Raw genomic sequence first — 22317 nt, 5'->3', positions numbered from 1 at the left:
CTCCGTCATTCCTACGACGAGCTCTAGAATCCTGTTAGAGAAAGGTAGCATTCGCAGATTGGGATTGCAGTTTAAGCCAAAAGAATCCGAAAGCTGATTCAAGCAAGAAATTGAAATGTACAATAGCTTAATGGTATTAACGATTAAGGAATCCCAAGGACACCCCTAGCCCTGTTTAGAAGAGCGGAAATATGATTTTCAATTTACAATCTAACAGTTCTCCACTTTTCAGCGAAAGCCCGCCATAAGGCATTAATTTCTAAAATTGCGTAAAATGTATATTATTTGAAACTCTATTTACATTTTTATGGAAAAAAGTAGCTTACTTAAAGTTTTTGTTAATTTGGATCAAGTAGTAGTAGTCTTATCTTTAACTTTCCGTTTTATAATTTAGTTTGTGTTCCCCTTACGTTAGGGATACTTTTTTGTTCCCGCTTTATATTTTTTAGCTTTTAATTTCGCGTTATTTATTGTTTATTGTTATCAGTTGCATCATAATTTAGAATCATGAGCGAAAACGCTGAGCCAATTGTGGAATCTGAGGACGTGGATTTGGAGCCAAGCTATTCGGTCATAATAGTGGATGCGCAGCTGTTGAAAAGCGTATCACTCGATGTGGAAGATGGCCCTAAGCCCGCAATTCCCGCAAAGCAATCATCTGAGCGAAAAAATAAAAATGCTTCTACTATAAGTTTTGGACTAATGGAGAATACTTCTAAAGCTTCTGGGTAAATTGAAGACCATTTTATTATCATACAGCTATAAGTGAAATAGCTAGCTAACAGTAGCTAGCGGACAAGTGTTTTAAGACAACAGAAAGGGGACTGGGGGAGTTTTAGACTGAAACATAACTTTGGTCTGAAACTCATACGAAATAGGTTATCTGTAGATTCGTTGATACAGAAGATTCAAAACCGTTCAATATTGTAGCAGAATGCAATACTATAGCTAGACGTCGAAGTGTGAAAGTAGGAGTCCAACGATCGATTATATTAAATCTAGATAGAGATACGACTAAGGCTTAAAGGCTTATGGAAAAAGTAAAAGGTTTATTTGAACGTTTATACTATTATATATATAGCTACTTCTACCAATATATTTTATATTATTTTAATTAACCACATTTCCCTCTAAGGTTACTATCAATAAATGCAACAGATTCGTTGAAGCCCTTGAGTGCATCAGCCTACTCATTGCAGCGAAAAACCCGTCGGACTGCGATCAATGCAATAAGCTCTACTCATTTAGCAACTATACAAAATTCATTAGATAAGGCCAGACAGAAGGCAAAGGACAGAAAGAAGCATAAAGGGCGATCGCACACCAACTTGGCTAAGCCGATGAAAAGTACAGAAGGCTTACAACCAGTTTCTCCCTCAGTTATCTCAATGCATCGTACGAAACGTAGAACTGCCATTGCTAAAGTAGGCCACAGCGCAAGAATGACTTGGAGGGCAACAATGGCTCCTGGATTGTCCCATCGAAGAGTCGGGACATTTTCTACTTCTGCAATAAACCTGGCTGCATCCAAATCTGCATCCGAGCAGCCCTCGCCACTCACTCTGAGAAAGGCCAAAAGGCGTACCGCAGACAATGCTCAGGAGCGATATAGTGCAGATGAATCCAATGAATCGACAAGCTCCAAGACTCCATCATCAGATTCATCAGAGTTAGATGACGAAAATGAACTGACGGAACGGTACATTTTTCTAAAGACATTTAAGGACCTGCCACGCTTAAGCGAGATGTCGGATACGTTGAGTGCCGATATTCGGAGGCTTGAGGCGAAAAGAGTTGAGCTACGCAAACCTGATGATATGATGGGTCAGTTTGTGGATAAATTGGAATCCACAGAAGCAATACAGACGCCTACTATTGAATCTGTATATGAGGAAGGCGAGGCAGAGTCCGAAGAGTCTGTTCAGCTAATAGAAAGCCGGTCCTCAGAAGATACAGTCGTATCCATGGCAAGCTTCATATTGGAGCCGCAAGAAAATGAAGAGCTCTTCAAGCCACACGTCCATGTTGTAGAGGTAAATGAGGAAGCCGATGTAGTTGAGCGTATGACCCAGCTTAAGGTGCGAACTGAAGTGGATTTCGATGATCCCATAGAGGTGAACAAAATGCGACAACATCAGCAGAGTATTGAAGCCTGTCATCAATTTTTACAAGGCATTATTAATCAAGTCGTTCAGGACTGTGAAAGCTATAAGAAGCGTTTGATTCGCGTCTTGGACAAATTTAAAATGCAAAAACGATTACGTGCATTAGTAGATCAGTATATACAGCAGCGTCAACGACATGAGCAACTTACCAAATTGGTCACCGAATACTTTCTGCGAAAGAAACGTTTTGCGTGCATCACCGAACCAAAGAATCAAGATAAGATTAGCGAATCGCGCTATATACTAGCCCTAACTGAACTGGATAGGTTTTTGAAGCATAAAAAGGAAATGACCCTGAAGCACAATGAGCTGACACAAAAGCTAAAGGAGGAAGTGACGGCTATGCATATATTAGTTGAACATACGGTCCATAATTTTGAGTCCTGTGTCAAGTCAACGCTCTTCGAGAAGAGAGGAGACGAGTTTACGCTTCTGAAGCGTGTCGTCGACGAACTTCTAAGGCGAATTTCTCATTTTGGTAATGAGGTGGCCAATATTAGATACTGCCTGCTCATGAAGCAGCATCAGTTTGCAGCGATATTAAATGTAAGTACAAGTAATAACGTAACTCTGAAGCAAATGTCCACCTGCATGTTTCTACGGTTTCACAGAAATTGGAGAAAATGGAAGATATAGGCAATGGTCTGGAGATGCGCGAATATCTAACAAAACTCAATGAGGTGCAGGTTTTGTATAAAAAAATTGAGGGTTAGTTGCTCAAAATTCTTGTGCTACTAGTATTTATGAAAATAATTTCAAATTCTTACAGAACGAGATGCAGAACTAAAGCGATATAATAGTAGAATCAATTACGATATACATTCGATGGCTCATCTGAGATGTAAGGAGCAAATGGTGATAAAAACTACGTCGAGACTAAAATCGAGGTTGGAGTCACGCATGAACCTCAAAACTTCATTGCGTCGTCGCATATATGAAGGAAAGATTCAACATAATAAAATCTTGAAGGAGACGAAAAAAATCAAAAATGAAGGCTGTCTTATGCACTATCCAGCGCTCATGCGGGACTATGATGAGAATATGGCGATACTTATCCAAAAACGATCATCGGTGGAAAGGTTACGTAATGATCATGATCGTCTAACCGCTCGCATAAAACAGTTGGAGGTTCAGCAAATATCTTCGATCAAGATTGATAAGGAAAAGAGTGCTGATGCGAATCTGAATTTAAATGAAGATAATAATTAAAAATATTATTGGATAAAATATTTGTATGAATTGGTAAGAGCTGTGAAGCTTCTGCATTTTTAGCTTGACGGCTTCAGGTTTCTTATTTCCATTTTGCAAACGCAAACGGAAAATTGTAAATTTTGTTAAGAAACCATGTTACAATGGCTCTGAAGAAAGCAAGAAGAAAGAATATCTTTCCACACAAATGATATTCCGAATTTCCATAAAGATTAATCACATTTGTAAATCTAAAAGAAGTGTTATGCAGAATATTGCCAAAGTATAAGATACATATTATATTATAGTTCGGCAAATGCACTATATACTGAATTATTATAAGACACACTGTTATAGTTTCAGTCCGTTTTAAAATGGATACCAACATCTTTTTGGATTTTTTTAAAACTAGCCATCTGGTGAACTTTTTTTTGGCAATAAATAAAACCCAACATTTTCTCTTATCACATTTTTTCATGCAACTTTCGATTTCAAAATGTACGCCCTTTTTAGGCTATACTCGCATAATCAAGTGTGACACATAAAGGACACGCGTTATGTGTCCTTGCCGCCTCCCCCCTCACTTCTTACCCCGTTGAGTGAAGCCGCACAGACAAAACCAAAAAAAGTCGTTAAAAATTGTAAAAAAAAGAGGAATTTTCAACAAAAACAAAAAATCGCATTTCATGTCACGCTCGGAAAAGTAGCGCAAATCACAGCTGAGCTGTGCGAGTCGCAACAACCGCGCCCCTTCATTAAAATCCAAGGGGACTAATCAATGGATGCCACCACCATAGGCAACACCACAACGACAACAAAAGCAACAACACAACGTGCAGAAATCAACTTGAAAATGGGTGAAAAAAATTGCAAATTGATACAAAAAACGCAACGACAGGCGCACAAAGGCGCAGGGAATTTGTGCAGTGTCGTTATTTTATTTTTATTTTTTTATTTTTAATTTTTATGTTGCTCGTGCGTGGCTGATTGTAGGGTTGAGCGCTTAAGGATCAATGCGTTGATGGGCATTGGACACGCGCGCAGCGAAAGGATTTCAATTTTCATTGATTTTTCGGCAACATTTTGAGGCAAAAACGCGTTAATTTGCAGTTGAGTTGCGGGGGGTTGTTGAGTTGCGGGTGCTGTTTACGTTTAGGGTTGCTCTGGGTGATGGGTTGCGAAACTGACGAGGGTTATGCAAGGGGTTTTTCATGTGCGAATGGTGCTGTTGCTGATTTCTCCGATGATGATGAGCGGGTGGTGGTGTTGGTGGTGACTAGCAGAATGACAGGGCATATACTATGGGTATATGCTATGTGTAAGTATATATGTATTCATATGTATAACAACCCCTTTTGCCAGACTACAGACTGACCCAAAGTGACCAACAACTCGGGCGACTCACGCACAATTAGATGACTTGAAAATGCCAGTTATACACTCAGAAAAAGAATAGTTTGCACACGAACGTTTTCAAGAATATAATGTTTTTTCTTCAATTAAAACTAATAAGAAGGATGTTAGGATGTTCTTTTCAAAATGTTAAATTATTGATTTATATTTATGTATTTATTTTAATTTTGTAATCTCTGACCTAGCCTAACAAGTATTGGATTGCTTTAGAATTATTAAAGTTGCGTGATCATATTTCTTTTATGCTTTGTACTCTGTTACGAATATACATATGTGTAACCAACCTTTAAAACGTTAGTTCAACTAATTTCCAATTGAGTAATGTTATTAAAAAAAGGAAAAAACTCTTCTGTGAAATCAATAAGTTTTTGCTAAATTAATAGTATATTTTCAAAACATTGATACATTTAGATAAACATTTTGGTAAAAAGGCTGTAATATATTTTTAAAATATATTTATATTCTTATTTACTCTCGTTGAAAACTAGAAATCCTGCAAGTCCAGCAATTATTTTCTTGGTAATTTACATTTACATTTTCGTCCTGTAAGTACGAACTAATTTCAATTGCTCTTTTCTAGTTATTCTAGGGTGATTATTTTTTTGTGTGTACGCACAAATCGACAAACGCATTTGGTCAGCCTTACCTACCTTTTCGCATGACCAGCGCGTATCCTTTGGCCAACCCCAATGGCAAAACAGACAACAGCTGGCCGGTCAGTTATGGTCAGCATGACCTAGAAATGCCGCCGAAAAGAAAAACCTATAAGACTTACGCAAAAAGGATGCTTTCTCTAGTTGTTGCTGATTGACTCAGCAAGCACGCAAAACTGTGACATACAGTTTTGATGAAGCGATAGTCTATAGTCAAATTTCTGTCTGCTGGTCCTTTCATTAGCGCCCGGACCAAAAGCGGAACAAACACAAATTGCATGATTTCGATAATTTGTGCTATTTGGGGCGCAGAATGATTCAGCCAGTATTTCTTTCATGTTCTCTTTTTTTCGTCTTGCCTTTACCGGTGGAGCTTCATTGCTCTGTCTATTTCCACATTATGGTTAACAGCTACAAATTGACAAAATAAACCCAACGATTGACCGACCAAGTGGAGTTGGAAAAATGCGCGCGCGCGCTTCAACACAACAACGGCAATGGCAGCTGTGCGGCTTCCAACATTATGTGTCGCCTAGATAACCTTTGGCCCCGTGCGTTGCACACACACACACACACGCAGTACATACACTCTCGTCTATGGCTCTGTCTGACTGACTGGTTCGGCTGTTGTGTGCTGCACACAAAGGATAACACACAAAGGACGCTGCTGACGCAACAATGGCAACAATTTTTAAAATGTTTTTGTCGATTCGTCCGAGCCAGCGAGTCGAAGTCTACTTTTTGTGTCAAAACTATAGAAAAACGAGGCACCCCATGCCCATGCCCAATGCATTCGAGTACCGCGCCTTGCGTGCGTTGCCACAATTCGTCTCTGGAGCAATTTACACGTCGAGAGCGAACCTGAGCGAGGGGTGGAGGCAACAGTTCAGCTCGTTAGAGTTAAGTTTCGAAAGTGAGAGTGAAGTGGAGATGTGTGGGAATCGATTGCCGACAAGGTAGCCTCCAATGCGGCTTCGAAATCTTAATATATTTCGCTTCATAGAATTAACTATTACCATATATTTTTAATTAAAAACCCAAACATTATATAACTTTTCAAGTTACAGTTTCATTTTATAAGCTTTTCTTCAGTCAATCAAACCTTTTCAAAAGATCTATCTGATTCGTTAGAGTTGATTATTTTTGCTTTAAACCATTTTTCGATCCCGGCATTTTCACACTTCAATAAATAAATTAACATAAAACAAAGCACTATCATTATTTTACATTTAAATCATTTAAATTTAAATAGCTCTTACTGTTGACAATCTAGCTACTGATTTTCCAATATATAATCTTTTTATGATCTCTTCTCTTTGTGGAAATCTAATTGAGTGTTTAAAGAATTCTTCAATTTTTAAAATTCCTATTTTAAATGTAATGTTGACTTGTAAATTAAATGTATAGTATGGAACAAGTAAACACTTCAATATATCAGTTCTTCGTAAGTGGAATACAGCTAGATCTTTTAATTGGAAGGAGCCTCAGGACTTTAATCTTGATGGAGTAGATATTGGAATCTAAAATATACAACTTCATCTTCTCATTCATCTTCCAAGCACTTGAAAGAAAGTGTATTTAAAAATCAAAATGAGATCTTTTTTAAAGGGTATATAAGCACTTTTAGGCCTTTGCGCGAAACGCCCATCACATTCCCCAACATCCACACCCGAAGACGCCCAATCGACCCCAAGCGCAACCCTCAATAAACTCACACCCAGCATGTGCACGTGCCAAGGCGCATCAAGCCACACGTAAGGCCACCGAACTTCGTGGAACTGACAAATACAACAACTACGACGACGAAAACACAACCAAAATGCGGCGCGTTACTTTTTCGGATGGGGGGAGAGCAACTTAATTTTTTAATCGCACACCAACTGCCAACTGCATTGTCGACGATCAAATGACAAATCAAACAAAAAGAAATTGACAATGAAAACAGAGAAGAGCAGCCGGCGACAGTGCAGCCAATGCTCTCGACGCTGGGGTGGTAGCCACAAAGCCACTCAAATGTCAAACGAAGTGTGCAACACATTAATCCCAGCCCCCATCCCCCTCCACCCACAGGCACACACACACTTACTCACACACTCGCACAAACAAACGCTCCACAAAGTGACAGCAATTAAAAGCCGCAAGCAGCCACGAGACACGCGTCGTCTTCACAACTGGGAGGCTCCCAGTTGCCGATCGCCCGATTCCCGGGCAGGCGCGGCATGCCAACAATTTCGATATGTAAATGTGCGACTAATGAACACTTAAAAATGCAGTCGTCGCCACCATTGAGGCAGAGGAGGGGTCGACCACAGGCGGATGCTGCCGGGCGCATGGCAGCTGCGCTTGTCTTAGAAAACAAAAAACACAAAAAAAAATAATAAATAAAATAAAAATAAAAACAAGAAGAAACAAAAGAGTGTGTGTGCGCTCTCTAAGTGCAGCTCGAGGTCAACCAGGTATGCAAGGAGCTAAATGTAAATGCCTCAACAGGATCAAAACGTCGCGTGCTACGTGCTACCCTAAACTTACCTCACAACAACATCATCGGCACATCTCTTTTTTAGGGCATCCTCCCGAACGGCTGCTAAAAAGACGCAGCTTCCTCTCCCTATCTCATGTCTCTCCCTCGACTCTCAGCTCATCAATCGCGTGTGCCAAGCAGACGCTGCACATAGAACTCCTGTTGCTACTTTCCCTATCATTTTGGGACCAGCCATCATCCTCTCTACCTTTTTTATATTTTATAGGTAAATCTTTTTTAATGCGCTTGTGCCGGGTCGCTACTCGATCTGCCGTCAGTTCGTCGTTGTTTGTATTGGTGTGTATGTCTTTTTAATAGGATTTTTTATAGGCTGCAGCATCTTCGCTTGCGTCATCGTCTCCTCGGAGGGGATACTCATCTTCTTCTCTTCTTTTTTTTATCATTCGAGAGCTGCGCGCTTTTGTCGCGTGAACACACACTTTGGGCACACGCTCTGAGGGCTGATCATCCGTTTCTTGATATTCTCTGTTTTGATATTTTTAGCCATTTTATTATCTTGTCCATTTTTTATGATGTATGAAATTTTGATAGACTTGAAGATGGAAACTAGTGCCATAAAATATTTCATTGCATTTCTCTGGGAAAGTGTTGTTGGAATATTTGTAATCGAAACTTAATTCAAAAACATCTTATCAAAATATCTTTATAGAGCCCTCTCTTTGAGGGCTGATCATCCATTTTTTGGTAATCTCTGTTTTGATATTTTTAGCCATTCTATTATATTGCACATTTTTTACAATGTACTTGTATGTAATTTTGATGGACTTGAAGATAGAAACTAGTGCCATAAATTATTCCATTGAGAATAAAGCATGCACTTCTCTGGAAAAGTGTTTACAATCGAAGATTCATTAAAAACCTTTGCTCAAAATTCCTTCATAGGGCTCTTCCTTCTTATTAGTAATCAATTCAGGCATAAGTTTTTGCATATTCTCTACAAAAATACGTTACAAAGACCACCCTTCGCCTTCATCTTTATGAGAAAGAATAAGAAGTGCTGTGTATTTTCATTATCCTTAGCAACCCCTTGTGAGTGACAGTCAAATTTGCCATTTCAATGAATAGGTAGCCAAGCAATTGTTATAAAAATGACCGTTGGAAATTCACATAAGATTACTGAGTATCCTTGTATGCCAAAAGACTGAGACAAACTCGTGTTAGGGCCGCAGTCTAGGGATGGGGGTATCCAAAGCAAATCTAAGAAATTCGTCGCGTCATGCAATGGCAAATTAAACACGCAACTATCAATTGGCATGAATAGTGTGGAAAAGATAGAAGGTATAATAGAATTAAATACATTAAGAAATTTACCATTTTTGCATTCGAATTTTGATTAGAATTGGGAGTGTGGTACAAGAATCCTATAAATTCAAATAAAGTAAATTAAATATTTACTGATGTCAGTTCTGGTAATATTTAGAAACGTTGTTCCAATAATTATTAGTAAGTAAACATAAGATAACTAAATACACTTACTTCCGCCCTTTGGTACACCCATGTTTATATTCTTGCCCCTGTCCCCTGGTTTTTGTTAGTTTTAAGCGCATATTAAACTGCCTATAAACAACAGACACAAAATCAATAAAAATTATAGCATAAAAGTGCAATTAATGTTCCATGACCCGAACTAACGACAATCGCCAATAGCTGCGAGTGCCGTGGGCATATATATGTACTATGTACATACATATATGTATATTCGTAGTTACCTTACAGTTTGATATGCATGACAAACTACTTATACATACATATCTATATACTGAAGAGTATCTCTGATATGAGCAACCCTTATGCATAATGCCACCCCTTTGCCAGCGGGCAGGCAGCAAACACCCCCTCATATGTTAAGCTGCTGCACCCTGTGCACTATGGGGTTAAACTAAAATGGCGCGTGTTTGCCCTGAAGAAGAAGAAAAAGTATGTTCACATATGCAGCAAACACCACGGCACGACATCGTCTACGTGGCGTATCAATTTACGCAACATATGCAGATCCGATTAGGGCAGGAGGCAGGAGCGGGAACATGGCAACAAACAACAAAATAAATGAGGGTGGCCAAGAAATGAGGCATTCAAAAAAATGGACGAACAGCTCCTACTCGAGAATCTAATGCGTCGCGTGCCTGGCAGCAGGCTGCTTCTTTGCATGCATCCATGCCAAAAAAAAGGACACTACTAAAAAATGCAGGAAAAAAGGAAAACGTTGCGCAACAACATTTTTAACAGCGGCAAAAAAAAAACGAGAAAAATTGTAAAAATTGCCCAAAAATGCAGACAAAACAGGCGTCACACATATAAGAATTTATGTGTGTGTGTGTAGAAGTGTGAGTGTGAGTATGTTGCATCCCTTGTCAACAATGGCACGAAAATCCCGTTGCTGACCTCACGATGACCCCAAGCCCGCTGCTGCCCCTGTTTTTGATGATTTCTCTTGGACTTCATTCAAAAGTGACTGAGGCCGCAAACAAAAGCAGCGAGCGGGTAGCGAGGATTTTGTGACTGATTGCATGAATGCAGCAGCAACACATCCTGCATATCCTTGCATCCTTTTGTTCCCCGACTATACATGCTATACATAAACACATATATATGGCGCTTTTACCAAACAATGCTTCGCTTGGCTGCATTGTGTCCTGCAGTTTTAGCGCGCCATTTGCATGTTTTTCCCACTTTCCCACTTTCCATGGTAAAAATGTGCAAAATGGAAAATGCAAAATAAAAGAGCGACCGACGAATTCAGTGGTGGAACAACCATGCCTGTTATTTATGGCAAACTGCCAGACCCGACCAGGAAGGGGGTTGCTGCGCTGCTATGCAAAAATGAACAACATAAAGGGGGACAGCAGCAGTCATGCAATGCAGTCGATGGCTTTCTTATGGAAATATACTAAATATACTTGTAGTATTCAGTATGCATATAATAAGCGCATTCTGGGGCAAAATATGAGATGACAGAGCTAATAAGCTATAGCAATCATAGCTATAAACTAAATAGCTTACAAGCTCTAGGAAATACCAATGATAGCAATATTCAAACTAAATATAGCCATTTTCTAAGAAAATATTAAAAAAAAAAACAACTTAAATCATTCCACTAACTACCAATCCCAAACAGATCAAAAGAGCCAACAACAACATCAACTCAAAAACTATAAAACATATTCATTTATTTAGAAGACAAGATGAGCTTAAAACAAGACTAGCTTATCGAATCGTTTATATATTTAACAGCATAACTGCATAATATTTGCATAAAAATATATGGACCGAACTCAAATTATTAAGTATAGGGTCCCTCATTGAAGAAATAATCATTTCTTTTTTCAGAAGAAAGCCCTAAAAAGCCCCATAGTTGCCAGGAATACCAACTTTTTGGTTAACGATACTATCCCGAAACATTATATATTATATTTTTTAGATATTGGGCAAAGAGGTACAGAAAAGTAAAGATGAAACAGTTAGTCGTGATCTACATTCTCATTGCCACTTGTGCCTGGTTATTAAGAACATAAATATATTTTTCGGATGCTATAATTCCTATATTAGAAGTTTTCTAGCGCCGGCACAGATGATAAGCTATTGGTGCATACTTCTCGTATGAATTTATTGGCTTTTTTCGGCAACAACAGACCTGAAGTATTACAATCTGGAAGATTTTCTACATTCAGGTGAACCCTAAAGAAATAAATAGCTGGAATAACGTAACTTTGTGGTTCTCCTAAGACGAATCTAGCATTCCATTCTTGTTTTATAGCAATTTATTTAATTTAAGTTTGTAAACAAGGTATCTACTCACTTATTTATATCAGAATCTGCCTATATAGCCGAAGTTTTGAAGATATATATACTCAAACTTATATTGATATGAAAGTAAAATAAACCCAGTTTTCCAAATGCAATTAGTTTTTTTCTTTATCTTATTATCCCCATCTCTAGTATACATGGCTGTCACACTGATGCCAAAGACTTAAGGGTACGTTTCTTTTAGCACATCTTAAAAGTTCCCATAGGTTTTCAACAGCTAGAACCTTGACCTTCAATTTGACTTTCATTTGCATGAAAATATTAAAAAATTATCGCAAGGCAAACATCAAAATATTATGTAAAGGAAAATCCAATGAAAAACACATTTTTTCTCACGTCGCCCACTTGACCTTCGACATTATTAAAAAAAGAAATCTAAAATAAGAACCTTAAAAAATATACCATAAAAATCTCGTTTAAAGTAGGGCAAAAATAAGGCCTCTCCACAGGCAGCAGAGCCGTTCACACGCCGCAGGACATCAGTCCAAATCATATGCAAAGGCAAAGGAATGGCGAACCGACCACGGTCAGCATTCGGGGGGTCAAGCTCAGTTGCAGTCCAAGAAGGGAAAACGTTACAATGCTGACCTTCATCTTCGGTTCGGTCCTTGCAAAATTTGAGCGCTGACATGAGGACAAAAGAAAAATATTTTGCATGAAGCATTTCACGTATTATGCAAAAATCAGCAGACCGCGCTGCAACTCAACTAGCCACGGATGCAGCTACCTACGATCCTACCTTTTATTGATCCTCTCGAGCATTTCTCATGACATTGCATTTTGCACAGCCTTCGCTACGTTTAATTAGAACAAACAAAAGCAGCAGTCCAAGAAAAATTTTGTTTTTTGCCAGTAACCTCAGGACATCATCGGTAAACTATTTACTCAAGCCAAGTGCCTTAGGGACCAACTCCGTCTGTGTGGGTGGCTTAAAAAAACACATGGCCACTGCAATTACGAACCAGCCCCGTTAATTTGCTGCCTTAATCCTTTTTAGTAAAGTCATTCGTGCGTTAAAAATTTGACCAGCTCATGCCTCGTAATTGTGCGATTGGCAAATGGCAAAGGATATCGATGCAGTGAAATGGGTTCGACAAAAGGATTCAATTTCGACGAGTAACGCACTTGATTTGTGTGTGTCTTTCCGTCTCTCAAAGGTCTGCTGGGGATTAGGCAGTAATTTTGCTTTGCTGTCTAGGGCATGAGTCTCAAGTGAGTAATCTGAACAGGTACCTACAAGATACTCGTATAGCATGGTGGGATGACCAAAGGACACCCATGAAGATAAAGAAAAATATAAAGCAGCAAATCGAAACAAGAGCCGTATGTCTGCATCGAGTAAAGCATGAAGAAGACCACTTAAATGGAGAGAAACCTACTTGTACTTCGATTAATGAACAGAAATTAATGCCTAAAATCGTTCTACATTCGTAGTTAAATAAATTCATTGACAGAGCACACATAAAATCAATAACATTAGAAACTTTTTTCGGTCAAACTCCAGCCATAAGGAAAGTTTATTTCGTTCCCAACTCAAAAATCAACTCGCTGCCCTTTTTTTCCAAAAGTCCGAGCAGTTTTTGGGCCGTCAACTGCCCCAAGTGATTACTCAATTTAAATGGCAACGAGCTTCTCACACTTCAATACACACCCACAGTCCATACTCGGACATTTCGATTTGGGAGCCAGACCCTGACAAATCGAACTCACTACAATAAGATGCTAATGCATCTGCTCCCAAATGACACAAATGGGGCTGGTGTGTGCGTGTGTGTGGGCTTAGTATTAATATTTTTATTTACACCCTTATAATGTTGTTCACCACACACCCCACCCACCGATTGCTAATCTAATACACACACACACACACACTCACCCACATACGCACACCCACAGAACTTGTGGGGTTGAGTGTCCGAAATTTGCCTAAAAAAACGCCACACCTCGGTGGACGCAATAATAGATGGTGGCGGGGGAAGATGAGGAACGTACGGTCCTTTGGTCTGTCGCAGATAAACGCATTATGGGCAAAACTTTTACGCTGCGTCTCTATCATATAAGTCTATTACATAGATCATTTATTACACGGCCGGTCCATGGCGTTGACGGCGACGTGTGTTTCTAATGTGTTTTTTTATTTGCCCACACGACCATCCATCCAAGTGTGTCCTGCTCATGTATCCTGCTCTAGTGCCCTTGCTTGCATTTTTTAGCATCGCTTCTATTGCTTTTTTTGGCTTTATCTAAAAGTTTCATCACTGTGATGGCCCTGCCTTTGTTGGTATTTGTGGGCCAATTGCTCAATTTTCGAGGCAGTTGGTTTTTGGTCTTGAAATAAAGAGAGAGATTTTATGTTGATAAAGAATGAGTTGTAGCATCTAATTTGAAAATCCAGATGCCTTAATTCACTTCAATCAGCTACTCAGATCAAATCAAGTGGTCACTGAGGATCTGAAAAAACAATGATTGTCCAAAACATTGCTCTCATCGCTTTAATGTTCCCATTTCATCATCTCTTTAAATTAAGAAATATATAGCTACAGTGTTCACATCGATAAAGATATAAAGAAGAAATCACCAAATTTAATGAAATACCAAAAAAGTGCATATCTGTCTGTTAATTGTAATTATTATATGCCTTCAATATTCAGTTTGAAAACAATGTAGTCAAGGAAAAAGAGTTGGTCCAATAGCGCCTAAGGATGTTTGCTCTTGTATTCTTGAGGGTACAGATCTTTCTTTCTTCTGTTTCCTCACTCAAACCTATACCAGCTATAAGATCTATGTTCTTTTGAACGAATCATACCGAATCATTCCTTCTTGCTGATCATATAGTATATGTATATATAAACCTATGACAAGAATTCTACGGGACCTTAACAAACATATTTTAATTTTTTTTAAAATATCCTTTCATATTTATGATGTAAAGGAAGACTTTGAGGCGATCCGGATCGATAGAAAACATAAATAGTAATAAACAGTAAATAAATCATTAAGAAACACACGTTAATGCTATAATAAACCTTTAAAAGTCCGGATATATAACAGACACAGTTGTTAGTTACCCGCAATTCATGTGAACTGTACTTTTCAGCGAGTTAAGTTGTAACAAACACAACTGTACCTTGCCCGCAATCGAAAGATATAGAATACAAATAAAGCGGAGACCCCCACACCATATCTAATCAAATTGTCAACTGGCTGGAAAAAATAACACACACACACACAAACACAACAACACACATTAGCCAGAACCAACTCCCAATCCTCAATACATGCAAGTATCTCAATTTACTCTGCTCTTCCTCTTTTTTTGGAGCACTTCATTCACTATTGGGAGCATATGCTAAAAAACGAACGAACGACCATGACTTTTTGCCTATCAAGAGTCAAGTAAATATCTGCAACTAAAATATACTCGTATACAGAGAGTAGCTCTCGTACACACATTCGTTGATGATGTCGCTGGCTGTGGGTGATGCTCCCGTGAGATAGTTTGATTAATGGGACATTCTTGGACCATGGTTTTGTATTTTGTGATGTGGCGGCATTAGAGGCCACCACAATGCTTGGAAAAAGCGTTAACAGTCACATGATTTGTGTGTGTCTCTGTGTATGGGATGGCTATGGGAGGATATGTGAACACTATTAAGTGTACCAACACCCCAAATATAAACAACAAACTTTGCGTTTCGTGCACTTTTTTTAAAGGACAATAAGCAGCTTGGGGGATGGGTATACGTATACGGTAATATCCAGGCTGCATGTTTGTAACGCGAAATCATCAAGTTAACGCAGAGCTTGATTTATTGTATATAGCCCATCGCCGATTACTACAGTTACCAAATGTATTGGTTCCGTTCAAAGCTAACATGGCTTCTTGGTCAGAGCCAGCATGTGGGAGTAAAGGCCTCTGGCAGTTTGCGTTTGTCACGCGAAGGCATTTAACGGTGCCCGACGCCGTCGTCGTCGTCGTCTGCGTTGGCGTTTTATTAATCAAAAATGGTTATAACTTGCCAGGTGACGTGTTTTATATAACGCTTTATTTAAATTGCATGCAACACCAGCCATGTTTTTGATTGGACAATGTCGGTCCGTTTGTCTGTTGGACGAGCTCGTGCTCATTTGACAAGCGGAAAGGGTTTGCTATTGACTTATAACTTTTGTCGGGGTTGGCCAACTATGCTACGATGAGTTGTTAAATTATGGAATAACATGCAAGCCAACTATGTTGATGGGCTGGTGTAAAAGTGTTTGGTTTACAAAATGGAAAACATACAGAAATACTTAGAATGCTATTAGAATCAAAATACGCTTAGTAAGAAAGAAGGGATGAAGAGAAAACTAAACCTGTGTGAACAATCTCTTTAGTATATAGTTATTTGCCTTCCTTAAAATATATTACTAATTTACATTTGCACCGTTGTTGCAAATATAAATTATTTTAAAAACGAAGAGAGCAGATTATGACAAACAAGACAAACAAGCTGCCTCTCTTTATTTTTCTGCGTTTTCCAATTGGATGAAATTAAAAAAACAAAAGCTCTGCTGTAGTGCCATTGGGTTCTTGGAAGCACTATTTTCGGATCACTGACTAATGCATTGAAGTATTTGTTAAAAACCATCAAAGTAAATTTAATGTTTTCGCCATTTTTCAGGACAATTTTAACAAGGATATCGGGTATCGAACGCCATTAAAGGTTGTAAAACATTAAATAACCAAAGAAAACAATTTAAGAATTCGTATCTTTGGTTATTGTTGGATGTTTACTAAATATTTGTACGAGTAAAATATTTCATTGCCGTTATTATGATAATCAAATTAGCAATCCACATTTTAAGCGGAAAAGCTTTGCAGTTTCAGGAGCATAGGTTTTTTTAGAATTTATGTTTAATATATGTATGAGTGTTTCATCAAAACAAGCTGGTTCTTTTTCGTGTTGATCTTATATTTGAAGAAAATTTAAGATACCGACTTCATTTCTTGCTCAATTTTAATTTATATTACAGAGGCACCTACCCATCTGGGTCTTCACCCACACATACCCCCATATGTGTTTAACCCCTTAATTGCCTTTCTGCGGAAATGTGAAACCTTCAAAGTGGCCCTAGCTACTACGTTAATTCAATTTCCATCTACAATAGATCACATGTCATGGAACAATAAGAAAGATACACAGCATTAGCTACTCCTTTTTTGTTGTTGTCGGAATTTAACCCTTAACGCGGGGCAAATTGTGCATTTCCGTTCAGTTACAAACGAAGAGAGAGACAGGCCGACTGACGGACTGACAGACAGACAAACTAACAAACAAATAATATTCCTATTAAATTCAAATTACAAGCACGAACAACTGTGATCAGCTATCGCCCCTAGTGTAACAAACACTCCAAATCAAGAGCATGGCTGACCACTTGAGTTTTAACCCCTTTGTGAATGGCGTGAGAGACCAGCATATGACGCCTAGAGTATGCCATATTTTTGATTGTTCCAAAGCAATTAAGGTGTAGAAATTTGTCTAATCGGACCCGCACCTCTAATGGCCCTGTGAGCTGTTGACGTGCGGCAATTTGATCGAAAAAGGGTTAGTAAGTAACATCTGGGCTAAGGGCTCTAGCTAGATACTCGTATTGAGCTATGATCTTATGAGTTATTGTTGGCAGTCGCCACGCAAACGGTTGATTTCCCCAATGCCTGCAGTTCAATGTTTTTTCATGTTTTTCTGTTTGTTCCTCCACAACTTCTAGTGAAAACGGAAACATATCAAACCGTACGCGCCCCACCCCACACACACGTGCCACAGGCATTGTGACGGCAGGCAGAAGCCAGCCACTTCTTGTATATAAGTATGTATATTTCTATATAAGTACATATGTATATGTGGACCCTCATCTGCATGCGTTGAGCATAAATTTTAACCCACGACAGCGACAGCAGCCGCCCCATTCGACAATTTCCGTTTGGGCTTTTTTTTACCAGACACCCATTGGCGGGGGCAACAATGACGAAGCCATCTTACCCCATTTTAATATTCCTCGCCATTCTGCTCAATGGCGAAAGAGTTTCTTATCGTAATGCGTTGGCCTATAAAAAAGTATTAGAGAATTGCCTCAAAATGCGCGCCATTTGCGTGGGCGTGCATAGCAAATGGCTGCCATAATTTCGACAGCGGGTGTCAAGGGGGAAAGTATATCAGGGCGACCAAGATGTGCACTGACAAAAATGTTTAATCGAAATTGCATAAAAGCCACCTTTAAACAACGATGATTGACATTGGTAGTAATATTTTCGTGGATTCTTTTTAGATGCCCACAAATATGATGCCCTTTCCATACTTATTCTAGAAGGTTTTACTAAAAAGAGTATTCATATTTTTTGTAAACAGCTTTAAGGTCTTAGTAGTAACTATTACATGTGTTGCTTCCCTTTTTTTGGCCCTCTTTATTATTTCAGAATATTCAGAATATACTGAATAAATACTTTTTGTGCCCATACAAAATTCACTCATTCACTCCTCAAATTTGTTAACAAAAACAAAGTAGTTCAAAAATACCCAAAGCATTTTTAAAGCTGAACAGATATTTCTTAAGAATTCTATTTATTCAGACTTGATCAAAACTAAAGCATATTAAATACATTGCGAGCAATTTTATTAAACCCGCATAAACTTGTTGTTCTATAAAATTTCTGTTCCAAAAGAATATGAAATTAAGAAGGCAATGATGCCAAATAGTTCGCCCAAATTATGGACAAATAACGAAACTTCTTCAAGTTTCAAAAGGGATTTTTACTGTACTGAAAACTTAAACATTTTTATTTATAGGACAAACTATCACATTAATGACAATATCGAAAACGTTTGTTTATTCTCGTACTATTTTAAAAATGATCATAATTTTTGCGAGCAAATTTCTGTCTGCATATGATTATGTCTCTTAAAGCCTTATCTCGAGGAAACTTGTCATAAGGACACATAGGCACTATCTAAATGTAACTGTCAAATTAGAGTAAACATTTCTGAATTTAGTAATACCCCGGGAACTGGGGGCTGCTTAAGGAAACAAACACAAACTTGTCCTCTATAAGGACTTGGAAGAGTCTGAATACAAAGTATGGCTATTCTAGGTCTTATTCTTTCCGATATACTTGTGTTCCCACAAACGATGTCCGTCTATATCGAATCGTTATTTTTTTTGCACATGTATTCTTTGTGGGGTCTGCTACACGCACACTACCGGAATACACTTTTACGCTTGAGGAATAGGGTATTCGAAGTGTATGCTTTCCGAGTTCAAAAGTATAACAGTCTTAGCAATGAACAACGATTATAAATTGTGCAGAAGATTCAATTGAAGGTCATGTGCATTGTATGGGACAATTACTGAATAGCTGGTGGAAATGTACAAGTTTTCTCTTTGATAACACTTTATACAATAGGTATGAAAGGTTTATACAGAGAGAGCTCGTATAGAGATTAGATACAGCAATGAGCTCCTTATGCTAAAGAAACTCGTGGATTTGTTGCACAGTGTACTTGTACTCGTAGGCCAAGCCATCAAGATATTAAAAAACAACACGCAGAGCAAGCCAAACATCCACAGCCGAAAGGCAGACAGCCAGCAACCCCATAAATGGAGCCCCAGCAACAACAAAAATAAAGCAGGCTGACAGCTTTTCCCCCACATACGTGCGTGTGCGACCGAAGCGCCCTGGCACATACGCACACACACACACACACGCACACGCACGCATACACGTATGAGATGAGCGGAGATGAGATCCGGCTCGATGCCATGGCACTCGAATCGCCTCAACGTACATAAAAAATGAAAATGTCAAAAAATTCCACACTCGGTTAAAAAAAGCAAACAAGACACAGACGGGCTAAAGATACAACCAAAAGAAAAACAGAAGCGGCTAAATTGTAGCTTCGAGATACACACAAAAGGCCAAGTTACATGTGGGGCATTAAAAGGGTGGGAGGGCAACAACTGGGCACAGCCAGGGAACGCAGCATGCCGCAGACAAAGTCAAAGATGGCGTCGAGTAGCATAAAAAACCGACGTACTCGCAGAAGTGCAGAGGGGGAGTGCAGAGCTTGCCACCCCTTTTCTTTGGCAAAGATGTGCCGCACATGTGCGTACATACACATACATATATAAAATGTGTATGTGTGGTGTAACTGCCAATAAGAAATTAGCATATGTGGAGCAAGGCATGAGCATTTTAAATTCCAAACAAAATGGCGACCTCGTATGCCTGAAAAGGGGAGCTGCGGCACTTCTTCATGAAGGACGACCCCGATAAAGCTCTTAAATATTAAAATGATGAATTTATATTATGTTCACCATTTCTCTGAACTTCATGCTTAAAACTCTTTAACATTTAATTTCAAAATGTAATTTGAAGCTAAAAGTTACTTAGTTTTGGAATTTTCCTTAAGAAATTTGTAATAATCCCTTTATTGGAAATAATCCCTTGCCAGGTATGCTCTTGAAATTTAAAAAAATGATCAACTAAAGTAAATTTAATCCTTTAAGAATTTAAGAATAAACCCTTAAATTCTACATATGTACTTATTTATTATTTTCTTTTTTAATATCCTGGGGAATCTACCTGCAGAATTGGCAAATAAAATTCCCCACCGATTCGTTATGAGACATTTTTGTTATTTTCATATTCTATATCATTTGTTTTGTTTGTTTTATCGAGTTTGTTGAGTGTCAATGAAATAAATTAAATAAATTAAAATAAAATATATACTTCAGACACAATTTTTTAATTTGCTTTTAAGTTTGCGAAAATATAAAGCTTTAAACAATATACAAGCAAAATGTTGTTTCTTGGAAACAGAAACCTATTTTTTTTCATCTAACAAATGAAACCGAAATAAATACTGCTAAGATAGGAAAAATATATAATAAGGCTGAAAATAATTTCAAAATGCATTTGAAATTCTATTCTTGTGCCATCAGCCCACATCTGTGTCGAAGTTTTTACTTCAAATCCCTCATTTTTAAGTTCGACTGCATTTAGTTAGCTCTCTGTGTGTTCCAACTCGTGCCAAATGTTGCCACTGAGCTGCGGTCAAATACTTGACCACAAAAAAAAAAAAAAGAAAAATGGAAATATTTTTCACTTTTCCGAACATATGCTGCCAGGACACTTATTCTTGCATAATCATCGTTCCTCAGTCTACATGTGTATCTGAAGGATCTACGGTAGCTGAAACCCTGAGGCGAGCGCACGCCAACAAGCATAATCTCTTATGCACACACCTTGATAGGTTTCTGGATACACGGGCACGGGCACAAAAGGCTAAGCAGACAGGCAGACACACAGCGTTTGATTAAGGATGCAGAGAGAGGCAAGCATTGATTGCATCGAAATTGCAAAAGAATTTCAAAGAATTGAAACGAGTTCTTCGTTTTTGTTCACGGGAGGGTGACAGCTGTGCCGGTTGCATATGCAGAACGGATGCGTGAGGTATAAGGTAACAGGACATTTGTTTATTTGCATTAGAAAGTAAAAGTAATTGGTTGAACAGTTGAGCCTTGAAGAGTAAAAAAGAAAAACAGGAAAATGTGGCCGAGTGGAACAATAAGCAGTTCAAGGGACAATAATAACATTGCCGTGGTCCTTGTTGATGCAAGAACACTCTACTTATTTTCGCAAGAACTATTCATCTTGAAGGAATATAGAATAACATATGATCGTAATAACTTCAATTACGACTCAGGAAAATGCGATGTACTTCAATATCAATGTAATTTTCTACCTATATACTTTTTTAGTTTTTGTTTTTAGTTTCTATTCCTGTTTCTTCAACCCCTTTTATGCTGCTAATATAAAAAGGAACCCCAAAGAAATGTAATCAATGCTTAGCTTAAACCCAAAACGCTACGTTTTTTCCAACCTGCAAACAATGATTTCAGATGTCAGTTCCCCAGAATACAGAACCATTAACAACGCCACTTCTTGCACGGCGCATCCTTTGCCAACTTATCGAATTGCAAACAAAGGCTGAAACGCCAATAAATCAAAACACCTACAAGAAAGGACCTTGCAGCGGCAAAAGGTTAAATAGTTCACCTCGAATACTCGTAGGGGTAAGGGGCCCTAAAGAATTGAGCATAAAAAATCGAACAACGATAAATCCAAGCAAGCCAACAAACAGCAGACTTAGCAGACTGCAGACAAAGGACATAAGCACCATTAAAAAATGGTTAAAGAAAGGATGACGTTGGGTTACATTAGGTGCGAAGACGTTGGGCAAACAATGGCTTGGGGTCGAATTGAGAAGAAAAAGGGGAATGCGCGCAGCTAAGGGTAGTCAAATAAAACCGTATAAAATGCCACAAGAAGCTAAACGGCATAGGGGTTCCCCTTAACCAGGAGTTTAAAAAGATGTGCGTAATAAAAGTCTTGCTTTATGAGACAATCCAAAAGAATACACACAAAGAGTGGCTTAAGGATGGGGTAAAAAGGATGATATAAACTCAAATTAAAGGTGTAAGAACAGCACCAAAATATGTGTAAGTAGTAGGT

At 38.5% G+C, this 22317-nt stretch overlaps 1 protein-coding gene across 1 annotated transcript; it reads left to right on the top strand.

The window, feature by feature from the left end:
• The first annotated feature begins 437 nt into the window (after window positions 1-437).
• Window positions 438-3392, top strand: LOC115633700. Its single transcript, XM_030531159.1, has 4 exons — window positions 438-728; window positions 1136-2711; window positions 2777-2873; window positions 2935-3392. The coding sequence occupies exons 1-4, from the start codon at window positions 508-510 to the stop codon at window positions 3372-3374; spliced, it is 2334 nt and encodes a 777-aa protein (XP_030387019.1). The 5' UTR covers window positions 438-507; the 3' UTR covers window positions 3375-3392.
• The last annotated feature ends 18925 nt before the right edge of the window (window positions 3393-22317 follow it).

Source organism: Scaptodrosophila lebanonensis, unplaced genomic scaffold, assembly GCF_003285725.1.
Source record: "Scaptodrosophila lebanonensis strain 11010-0011.00,11010-0021.00 unplaced genomic scaffold, SlebRS2 tig00000001-arrow-pilon, whole genome shotgun sequence".
NCBI classification, from domain to species: domain Eukaryota; kingdom Metazoa; phylum Arthropoda; class Insecta; order Diptera; family Drosophilidae; genus Scaptodrosophila; species Scaptodrosophila lebanonensis.
This window is presented reverse-complemented; position numbering and strand designations above follow the sequence as displayed.